At 39.3% G+C, this 12494-nt stretch overlaps 1 protein-coding gene across 2 annotated transcripts in view; it reads right to left on the bottom strand.

Annotated features, from left to right (window-relative positions):
- Window positions 1–6870: 6870 nt before the first annotated feature.
- The window catches only part of LOC124037077 (calcium-activated potassium channel subunit beta-2-like), a 36597-nt gene continuing 30973 nt past the window's right edge, over window positions 6871–12494 (bottom strand). For both annotated transcript variants that reach the window (XM_046351716.1, XM_046351715.1), the window contains one exon: window positions 6871–10791. In XM_046351716.1, coding sequence (XP_046207672.1) covers window positions 10507–10791 — 285 coding nt within the window. In that variant the 3' untranslated portion in view covers window positions 6871–10506. The remainder of the gene's footprint in view (window positions 10792–12494) is intronic.

Below are 12494 nucleotides of genomic sequence, written 5' to 3'. Positions count from 1 at the left end.
ATGGCCTACTGGAACTCTCCCAGAAATCTCATCTCCACTTTTTTTTTCATGCTGTTTTAATACATATTCAGTGCCTCTCAACATTCATCTTGTGATGGACTGCACCCAGTGCTATGATTTTCTTGGGAGTTGAAACCACTCATTAAATGGGATACATTGATTATGTTACACATTAAGTGATCTATATTGTTCAGATTAACCACCCAGAGCAAATAAGCTATTTCTATCTGGGCCTAGCACAGCAGTGGAATTAACCACTTTCATAATGATATGTAACATACCCCTTAAAAGGGGAGTGTCATACCCCTTAAAAGGGGAGTGTGTATCTCACAGAGTATACAGTGTGGGTCTGAGTGCAATTCATTAGTCCAATGTTAGTGGTCATCCTACTCGATGCCCTATTTCTGTTTAAGTAAGTGGAGTTGTGTTTGACTGCTACTACACATCCATCCATGCTAGTTTTATGGCTGTGGCTGTGCAGTCTGTGCTCTGTCCTCTGAGGCATTAGGCTGGAGCCATTCCTTGCTGGGAGTAGAGTAGTGCTGCAGCAGCACATCTGTTTTCCGCTTTATCAGGGAGTGTGACCTGGCATGGGAACAGGCCATACCCCAGGGAGATCCTCACAGGCACAACAAACACTATCCAATGGACCTATCTGTGTACTCAGGTCATTGTTGATTTCCTACTCTCCTCTCCTCCAACAAGATATCATTGTCCTCTATGCATCATGGCTGGCTCTGAGTTTGGCTTTCTTCATCTGTTGTTCAGAAATATAATTTCTCAAAGACAGATGGGTTTATAAATGTCGAATGAAGTGAACTATATCTAGGGATAAGGGATGAAAATAAGGGATAGCTGCAGTGCCTTTGTAATGTCACACAATCACATTTGAACTCATGGCTGCCTTAGGCACAAACATGATTCTCAAGAACAATCAACTCCATTTCCATTGGAGGCAGAAATATTGCCTCTGGTGCAATATTGCAAATGTGGGATCCAAAGATCCCAATTAAATTGAATTGACTTCCCTTTAGAGAAAATAATTCTATAATGTCTTGAATGTACGTATATTTGAAGAATAACAGAATGACAACAGTTGTTTTTGAAACAATTGGAACACCTCTTTTGGTCACGGTATAATATTGACTAACTATTTAATTTAAAAATGTTATACATATTATTTATCTGGATGTATTGAGTTGGGAGACTGGGTTGGGGATTGGGAGTTGCATGGGGTGAGTGGCAGTGTGTGTGTGAGATAGAATGTGTGTATGGACACATTGTATGACAGGGTCAGCTGACAAACTTGTGTTTCCCGTTAATATGGTGGTCTACAGATTATGCCCTCAATTGTTGGAGGATAACAGGAAGTAATTATGTTGTATGTTATGTTATATGCATGGTAGCAAGTTATGAGAATTTACACAGCAGTTTAGGAGAATTAACATAGCAGGTTATGAGACTGAGGTTAAAGTTAGGAAAAGGGCAAGGTATAACACAAATGCTATCCTACACTTCTACGAAAATCACTTTTGTATTGAAGTGGTGCGAAACGAGTGTGACCCGGCTGCTGTAACCTGCTGTAACCCTTCATATATACACTCCCCTACTTATTTATTTGAACAATGATGCTAAAACGTAGAAATTAATGGTAAATAATGCATTGCGTCATTTTGTAGTCACTTTTATTGTAATTAATAATATAAAATGTTTCTGAACACTTCAACATTAATGTTGATGCTACCATGATTACGGATAATCTTGAATGAATCGTGACTAATGATGAGTGTTTAATTTACAAACTTACAAAAATCATTTTTCAGGGGGTATGATATTTATGCCTCTGTAACTTTCTTATTCATCCTTATTTATGATTCAGTCATGATTATCTGTAATCATGGTCGCATCCACATTAATGTAGAAGTGTTCAGAAATAAAAATGTGCTGTTTTATAGCTAATCTCATGCTATTTTACACATTCTGCCATGAGGCTGAGAGATAATTGAGCTTTTTTAGAGTTCAGGGATTCTTGAAAGTGGGGACAAACCATGTAAAGGAACAACCCACCCCCCAAAAAAATAAAAAATAATAATCTAACTGGATTTATGTCAACTTTGTTGACACATCATAAAAGCAATTAAATGTTTACAATTATTGTCCAACAAGTGTTTACAGGCCTTGATTGTTTAATTATAACATTATATTTTTCAAATATTTAACACAACTCTCCAAACTGTTTTTTTGTTTTGTTTAAAATCATTAATGCTCCAGGGGAAATTTTGTTTGCATTTTGGCATGTTTTTTCTAGATTTAGAACTTAAAACTACATTTATAAAGCAAACATTAGACTATCCTTATGTTTTTAGAACAGTGATAAAAAAACAGAATATTGAACAAAAAGTATCTATTTTAATTGGGTTAGCCATCAGAGACAGAGTTGACAAGCCACTGGCAGAGTAGACAACAGATTCTCAAAACAGGCATTTTTTGTTTGTAAAATATGTCAAATAATTAATTTGAAAATCACCAATTAAATCATAACCATACCATCAGACCTTTCAGCACTCTGACGGAGTTGACGTTATACAAAAATCTGACTGTGTTTATGTTTTTAGGTAGATGACAATATGAAGCACATTGCGTTGCATTCCATGTCTGAAATGTGCTGTATAAATAAAGCTTGATTTGATTTGACAAAGATGACATTTTCTGCTTCATTCAAGTGGAATACACAGTAGCAATTTTGTTTTTCCTCAGTTTCTTTATGACTCTAAAACCTAACTAAATGTATCTTAGTCTATCAGGCAGATGGAGTTGACAGTTTTGGTTGTGACCATTGTGATTCCAATATTGTTTGTTTAAATTGACAGACTATGAGTGGTCTTGTTGCACTACATGTAATGAGGACATGAATAAGTGGTCCTTGCGGTATAGCTGACCCTGCTCATTCCTCATTCATTTAGGATTTTAGACAAATCAGACGGAGTTGACCAAATCTCCGGACAAATTTTTTAGGAATCACAGTTTTGAGAGAAATATTCTTTACAGTCACAGAGGGTTATTGCAAGAAACTATACTGAACAAAAATGTAAACACAACTTGTAAAGTGTTGGTCCTATGTTTTGTGAGCTGAAATAAAAGATCCCAAGAATGTTCCATACGCACAAAAAAAAGCTTATTTCTCTCAAATTGTGTACATAAATGTGTTTACATCCCTGTTAGTGAGTATATCTCCTTTGCCAATATAATTCATCCACCTGAGCGGCGTGGCATATCAAGAAGCTGATTAAACAGCATGATCATTACACAGGTGCACCATGTGCTGGGGACAAAAAAAGGCCACTCTAAAACATGCAGTTTTGTCACACAACACAATGCCACAGTGTTCAATTGTCATGCTGACTGCAGGAATGTCCACAAGAGCTGTTGCCAGAGAACTGAATGTCATTTCTCTACCAAAAGCCACCTCCAACATTGTTTTATAGAATTTGGCAGTACGTCCAACCGACCTCACAACCACAGACCATGTGTAACCACGCCAGACCAGGACCTCCACAGGTGGCCCCCTGGTCACACCAGATACGGACTGGTTTTCTAATCCATGCCCCTACCATTGGTATCTGTGACCAACAAGATGCATATCTGTGTTCCTCATGTGAAATCCATAGATTAGGGCCTAATGAATTTACTTCAATTGACAGATTATCCTTATATGAACTGCAACACAGTACAATCTTTGAAATTGTTGCATGTTGCGTTTATATTTTTGTTCAGTGTAGAAGAACTCCGCCTTTAACAGGTCGAATTGCAAACAAGCATGTGTTTGACAATTGAGCTGGCTTAACGGCAGCCGACAATAGTGCCCCCAGTGTTTGTATACATAGTCATCCATCCACCATCTAAAGAACCCTCAAACTAAAAGGCCTGCATTCCCAGGAAATCTGGTTGGTAGTTGATAATTCCACCATATGCTGGTGTATTTGTAAAGGCTAATAGCATACTCATAATAGGAAACCACTGATGAATGACTCCTGAAAGGCAACAGTAACTGACATGATCTAAATTACATGTTTTATTTTATTTAAACTTTAACTGGGCAAGTCAGTTAAGAACAAATTATTTTTCACAACGCCTACCCGGACGACGCTGTGCCAATTGTGCGCCGCCCTATGGAACTACCAATCACGGCCTGATGTGATGCAGCCTAGATTCAAACCAGGGACTGCAGTGACACCTTTTGCACTGAGATGCAGTAACTAGATGGATAACCTCAGTTTCAGATACCTGGAGTTCCCAGGCAAACATCCTAGTACTGTAAGATACTCTCTTGTTCTCGCTTGTTGAAAAATGGCAGATTTGTTTTTGAACATTGCTTTTGAAGTCTCCTGAGAGTTGAAATGTTCCCGAAAGGGAGACTAAAAAGCCTTGATAGATGTTAGGGTATTTTCCTACTGAAGCCAATAGTGACCTCAGGAACCTGACAGAGACACAAAATGGACCACAGGTGTTTTATAACTGTCTGGGGAAAATATTTATGATTTTACCCAAACTTAAAGGTGCCAATTGGTGAGAGCAACCCTTTTGTGATATTGCATCAATTGAATGCATTTTTCAGACATTAGGACTACTGTCCTAAATGCATGTGCAGGATTCACAACCAAACCACCTACAGCATTATTTGATTATTTATATATATATCAAGATCCCTTGATGTATATATATCAAGAGATCTAGCTCTCAGAACTGTTATGGCTCAGAAGTAAAGCTGACTCCTGGACAGCAGAGGGTGCCAAAGGGTCACATTTTAGTCTACACTGGTCACTTGACAACACAAGAGTAATCAGTCACAGACCTGCAAACACCTAATGGTGATAGATGTAACCTCTGGAGTAGTTGACCTCCATGATGAAATCGGGGCGGTGACTGTGTCTCTGTCTCTGTTCGTACGTTTGCACGTACGTACATTAGTTAGTCACACGCGATATCTCAGACAGCATTAGCTCGATTTTGACAAAACTTAGGTGAATGATGCATCTTGCCATAGAGATCCGGCATTTAGAAAATTACACTGATTGGCCCAAGGTGGGCGCTATAGTAATCAACTGTACGTAAGTTGGCCACACGCGATATCTTAACCACTGGCCCGATTTCGACAAAACTTGGGTGAATGATGGGTGAATGATGAGTCATTTACAAAATTACATTGATTGGTCCAAGGGGGGCGCTGCATCTTTCATGGGGAGCTACATGCATCTTTACTGTTGCCTTTTTTGATCATGGTCAGTGATACACTTAGCAGTCATACGAGACAGCACTTACTTACCAAGCTGTCACCAAGCTCTCTCTCTTGCAAGACTGATTGGATAGGTTGTGTGGAGGGCTGTGTCCTTTTTCTTTCGCTTTTTTCTTTCATATTTCTATTTTCATGTGGAAGGTTAAACATTGTTATTGTCCCCCACAATGAAAACGGAGGGGAGCTATGGATCTGTCCATTCGTCCATTAGTCACGCCATAAAGATCCTGCATTTAGCTGTTGACTCCGAAGGTAGCCTAGCAGAAAAGAGCATAGGGCCAGTAACCGAAAGGTCGCTGGTTTGAATCCATGACCCGACTAGGTGAAAAATATGTTGATGTGCCCTTGAGCAAGGCACTTAACTCTAATTGCTCCTGTAAGTTGCTCTGGATATGAGTGTCTGCTAAATGACTAAAATGTAGAATGACTCTCTGTTGGTCACCAAGGGAAAGGGGCAAAGTAGGTTCTGTAAAAAACAAATACCCTTATTAAGAGCTGAAAACAGCAGGCACTAAGTGCTCTTTATCCAAGTGACATGTGGGCTGTTTACATTGGTTAAGGTGAGCAGGCTGGTTCAATTGACACAATGACCACTGCTCAGTTTTTGTTCTCCATAGTTGTGAAATACCCTCCCTTGACCCCATGTCCCTTCGGCGTCCTCCTTCCACCACTGTTTTCAGATACAGTATGATAGAGAAGTAGTCATTACTTATTCATATGTTTGAATTATAGAATTTAGCCAAAAAGCCAATTTGGGGCTACTTATTGGAGACTTTTATGTTACTCCATATTCATAGTGAGATGTAAGAAATGTTAAGTATAGTGCCAAATATATCAATAGCATCCTCTGACTCTCACTCTCTTCTGAGCTACTATGTAATTGACAGAGCTATGTTGGGTACAATTTAAAGGAAATACCTTCATTTTGTAAAGTAGATATCTTCCTGTCATTTACTTTTTGATCAATAGTGTAAAATGTGGTCTATGTGACTGCATTGGTTTGAATAGTGTCTCATTTCACACTATAATCCCCACAGCAGTCTGGTTGTCAGCAGCACTGGCTACCTTGTGACTAATAGTGCCTTGTCTCTAATGGAATGGGGAAAGAATGAAATTACATGGCCATTGTACCATTCTCTCACTCGCACAAGAAGTGGGAACGTATCACCGTCTGCATCAACCAGGGCATTTATCCCCTGTCAATGACAAACACCCACACTTTCTCAAACCACCAAGCACTCGGACAGCACTTCCCTTTTTTAATCATTCCTATTAAAATCACTACACTGGAAATTGTACACTGGAAATTGTACACTGGAAATTGTTCAATGAAAGGAAGATTGAGTGAGTGATTGCTGTCGCCAGAGCTGGGTCCAGCCACCCGTGGAAGAGGCACGCACAGGCCCAGTGGCTGATTACTCTCCAACTACAGATTCATCACAGCCAGTCAGTATACTTTAAATAAGGTGCCCTTTGAAGACACTATTCAGGTACCATTCCCAGCAAATCCATTTGTCCGTGATGGTAAAATCAACTGGTCTGTCTGGAAATACTGTTGAGCTGAGGAGAGAGTAAATTAAGAGTTTATTTCCAAAATGCTACAGTACAGTGCTTGACAGGAGCTTAAGCAGAGCTGAGTACCGGCACCTCAAATGTCCTTACTGCTTGTGCATTTGTGTTTTTTTTTAATCATAAATTATTGCTTTTGGGTACCTTCATGTGTTTGTAAAATTTTATTGTTATCAGATTTTTATGAATATATTTTAGATGTGTATGAAATTGTGTTTTCTGCAAAACGCTCTATATCCATTGTTTAGCTGGAATGAAATGCTCGTATCTTGTATATCTGACTGTGATACACTATGTGGTTGTCTATCCTAGCTATCTTAAGATGAATGCACTTACTATAAGTCACACTGGATAAGAGCATCTGCTAAATCACAAATGTAATAGTTTTACATACAGATCTCATATTACTGTATACAATTATTTAGTATTTTGTTTATATATTGATGTCACAAATGTGTACAGTTCTTCATTAAAAATGTAATTATTTGTTACATTTCACTGTGTAAATCCTAGCAGTACTACTTATTTCTCTGAATAAGGCGGATATATAGCATTTTGCAAAGAAAACATGATTATTTGTCTCTGAAATGAAACCATCAAGTGATACATTTTAAACAACTACACATCTGTCATTGGACAACCCCAAACTATGATTAGATAGTTAAAAACACCCCAATCTCTTTTACAATTTCTTTAAACAACAAAAGCTAATGGAAATGGATATACAGCATTTTGGAATGAAATTCTTCAAATCCCAAGGACTGTGCTGTACAGTAGACTGTAGGATTAATGGACGACAGACATGAGTTGTTCACCCACACACTCTATCAATCATAAAGTAAGGCAGTATACCAATACATTTGACTTGGTTTCACAGTTAACAGACTACTCTTATACTAAGGCTCAGTTTTTTTGTGGATTTCTTGAGCCTTTGAACTACTTTGACCAACCCAATGATCACTAAATACAATTGCGGAGTTTGTAATTGCGGAGTTTGTCTTTAAATGTATGAATGCAAGACAAAATTGCATTTACAATTGGTTTGTATCGATTGATAAGTAAGCAACAGTCAATAATGTAACAATTGTAGTCAGGGATAAACTGCTGATGACCACATAAGATGACAGTGACAGCAAAATAATGTTAACAAACAGTAATAATAGTGATCATGGAACCAATAATGAAATATTGTCAGTATTTACCCAGTTTGGTCATTCTGTAAATATTAGTGGTAAAACGTGCCATGACTTATTTCCATCATCGATTTGTGCTTCTTCTCAAATAAATGTGTGCGCCTGGTTGCATAAAACATTGTATGTGTTTCCCTTAAGGCTTTCCCGTATTAAGTAATAATTTCCACTTACCTAAGGGAATTCTATACGGGCGTTGCATAAAGCACCTCAAACATTTCCATTAGGTAAAGGCATACTGAAGGGGTTTACTCTAGTTTGAAGGCATGTACGGCAGTAATAGTCTCTGGTTACCATGGAGTTGACCTGATTCACTGTCTGAATGTGATCTCTTGTCAAATAAATCACATTTTTGGGGGGAGATCGCAAAATAGAACTTCTACATTCAACAGAGGAGAAACAAATTGATTCAGAAGATAAAACACATTTCTTGCTGTTACTTTTTTCTCAACTTGTTACTTATTACTTTCTAGTACCTCAAGTTAATGCACTTAGTGGGTAGCTAGCGGGCTAGCCAGGTAGCTTTATAGCCATGGATTTTGCACCTTCCATTGTTTAGCTATGTAGCTAGCTAGCTAGCTATACACCAAGCTTGCTGGTTGATATTTTCCTTTTGCAACCAGGGCAACTGACTTAAATGTAAGGCATTTACTTAAGGTGTTTTATATAAAACATCTTAAGAGTTTCCTTTAAGGAATCATTTTTCCTTACCTAAGGGAATTGTTTAAGGGCGTTGCATATTTTATTTGTTTTATTTTACCTTTATTTAACTAGGCAAGTTAGTTAAGAACTAATTCTTATTTTCAATGACGGCCTAGGAACAGTGGGTTAACTGCCTGTTCAGGGGCAGAATGACAGATTTGTACCTTGTCAGCTCGGGAATTTGAACATGCAACCTTTCTGTTACTAGTCCAACACTCTAACCACTAGGCTACCCTGCCGGCCGGCAGTGCCCCTCAAATATGTTATTAGTTAAAGGCATACTTAAATGGGTTCTATGGTAGTTTGAAGGCATGTATGGCAGAAAGGGTATCTTGTTACTATGGAGACAGCCTGTTTCACAGAATAAATGCTGGTCAAAGAGATGCTTTGATTTTGTGAGAAAGCAAAATATAACCTCTACAATCAAGACAACCAAATGGCTTCAGAAGATAATACACCGCATTTCTTGTAGATACTTTGTTTCTCAACTTGTTTTTATTGCTTTATAGTACGTCAAGTCACAGTAGCTTACAGAGTAGCTATAGCTAACTAGCCAGCTAGCTTTGTATCCATGGATTGTGCACCTTCCATTGTTTAGCTAAGTAGCTAGCTGGTTGATGTTTTTCTTTTGTCACCAGAGCAGATGAAAGCAACATTCGCCTCCACAAATGCTGTTTACATTGATATCCATAGTGAATGAAACACTTAAAGGACCTCACTGGAACCCTTAACCTTTTCACTACATTTAAGGGGGAAATTCACCTTAAAATGTTTTGTGCAACTGACTTAAAGTTAAGGACACTTTAAAGAAAAAGATGAGGGGGAAATGAACTTAAGGTGTTTTATGCAGCCACGGCCAGGCACTGAAAATGCAGTTTGCCTCAGTATATCTACCCATTTCAGAGAAGGTCCTGTAGAATTCCTGTCTGAAATGCTGAGCAATCTATCACAGTCTTAGGGCCAGAAATTAAGGCATTTTGTATTGAACAGTTGTCCTGGGAAGTTGCATTGTACTTCAATCTAATCATCCTAGTGACTATTGACTATTGTGATATGTAATTACTGCTACACCATATTGCAAGGAAGTGTTTATCCCAAACTATTAGCTTGGAATGGAGACTCTACAGACCCAGGCTTACAGCATAGATAGTCAACACCTCGTTTAGGGGTGTCGCCCCCAGCCGCCTGTAGTTGTGTAACCCTCCACCCAATACCAGTAACACAAGGAGCCAAGTTTAGATCAGTATTCTGGACAATGCTTCGACATAGTTGTCTCGGTCAAACCCTCTTGGCATCACTGCCTTGTCGTCACAGTGTGAATGGATCATCAATGCTGTCTAGGGGTTCAAGGGCAGATTAGGTCCAGTGTTGGCCACTTCTTTCAAGCCATCACTTTGTATGATTGTGCCACTTATGGAGGTGCAGAAAAGGAAAAATCATTGTGCCCCAAAGTCATTGACTTTCACCTGCCATGGCACAGCTGCCGGGAGCCCATATCAGTCCTATTGATTTCCTCAGAAGGCCCAGAGGAATCATGTGGGGCATATAAGCCCCCAGATCCCCTGTTGCTCAGTTCTCATACACAAGTCTTTAGCGCAAATGGAATATAAAGAGCTTCCTTAAGGTTCCTAGGCTGCGTATGAAAACCAGGACCTTGTGCTGCTACTGTAGCCTATCCCTTGGCCCCTGTAGCCTGGCCCCTGTCCCCTGGCCTTGTAGCCTAGCACCTGTCCCCTGTCGCTGGACTTACTCTCACCTTTTGATCCTGCCCACCTGTTCACACATGATGGACAGGTACTGGGTGAGCTTCACCATGGCGATGATGATGGTTCCACCAATGAGGGTGCAGGTTGGCCAAAAGAGTGAGTGGAACACTGCCAATCGTCCATAGATGCGTGTCAGTAGAGCACTGTCCTGCTGTTCACCTGGGTCCATGTAACACAGCACCTGCTGCTGTGTTTTCAGACGCTCCAAGATTTTCATGACTACAGTGTGGATCGCATTGAAGTCCTTCTGGCATTTGGGCACATAGAAGCACTAAGAGAACAAAGACAGATTTATTATGAATACAGTGGGTTAACTGCTTGTCTTGGATGAGTTGAATTGATATGTAACCTCCAGAATTTGTTGTCAGCTGCAAGTTTTTCACCTCTCACCTCAAGTAATGTATTGAGGTGGAGTCGTCTGAAGTTAACTAGAACTCGAACTCGAGGCCCTTTCGTTTCCTGTGTTTTTATGTGGGTGCATTGTGATAAACTATTTCTTTATTTTTAGCGAATTAGGGTGGATTAAACCATATTGTTTTCTCATTGTTACAGGGCAATTCCACGATAACAGAGTGATGCTGAGAATCAGATCACAGTTAATAAAATGTTGTTTTATTTTATTTTTCACTTTAAAATGTATGTCGAACAAAAACCAATGATTGCAAAGTTAAACAAACAATACCTATGCACAAGGACTACTTTTAACAATTTTCACAGACAATTTTACCAAACACATTAACGTGAAGAGTTAGGCACACCACGTCATTTCAACGTGAAAATGTGGGTAATATTTGGTTGAGACATTGATCAATGAGATTTCAACCTTTATTCACCCACTCAAAAAGACAGCCAGAGGTTTGTTGAATTCACAATGTGTTCAAGCACCTAAAAGCATAACCAAGTTCCAATAGAAAAACAATGTCTGATTTTGGTTTAGTTGTCATCTAAATGTGTTTTCCGCGCGCTTCCAACAATTTTAAAGCACAACAAAGTTCAAATGGTAATACAATGTCAGATATTTTGTGTTTAAACAAGTTCATGTATTATCACTGTGCACTGTCACGCCCTGATCTGTTTCACCTGTCTTTTGGCTTGTCTCCACCCCCTCTTCAGGTGTCGCCCAACTTCCCCACTGAGTATTTATACCTGTGTTTTCTGTCTGTCTGTGCCAGTTCATCAGCTTTGTTCAAGTTTTTTTCTCTCTCGTTTTTTCCCCACCTTTATTTAACCAGGTAGGCTAGTTGAGAACATGTTCTCATTTACAACTGCCACCTGGCCAAGATAAAGCAAAGCAGTGCGACACAAACAACAACACAGAGTTACACATGGAATAAACAAATATACAGTCAATAACACAATAGAAAAAAAAGTATATAAAAAAAAAAGTATATATACAGTGTGTGCAAATGAAGTAAGATAAGGGAGGTAAGGCAATAAATAGGCCATAGTGGTGAAATAATTACAATTTAGCAATTAAACACTGGAGTGATAGATGTGCAGAAGATTAATGTGCAGGTAGAGATACTGGGGTGCAAAGGAGCAAAAAATAAAGAAAAATAAATAACAGTATGGGGATGAGGTAGTTGGATGGGCTATTTACAGATGGGCTATGTACAGGTGCAGTGATCTGTGAGCTGCTCTGACAGCTGGTGCTTAAAGTTAGTGAGGGAGATATGAGTCTCCAGCTACAATGATTTTTGCAATTTGTTCCAGTCATTGGCAGCAGAGAACTGGAAGGAAAGGCGGCCAAAGGAGGAATTGGCTTTGGGGGTGACCAGTGAAATATACCTGCTGGAGCACGTGCTACAGGTGGGTGCTCCTATGGTGACCAGCCAACGAGAGCATACAGGTCGCAGTGGTGGGTAGTATATGGGGCAATGGTGACAAAACAGATGGCACTGTGATAGACTGCATTCAATTTGCTGAGTAGAGTGTTGGAGGCTATTTTGTAAATGACATCGCCGAAGTCAAGGA

Source organism: Oncorhynchus gorbuscha, linkage group LG06, assembly GCF_021184085.1.
Source record: "Oncorhynchus gorbuscha isolate QuinsamMale2020 ecotype Even-year linkage group LG06, OgorEven_v1.0, whole genome shotgun sequence".
NCBI lineage: Eukaryota > Metazoa > Chordata > Actinopteri > Salmoniformes > Salmonidae > Oncorhynchus > Oncorhynchus gorbuscha.
This window is presented reverse-complemented; position numbering and strand designations above follow the sequence as displayed.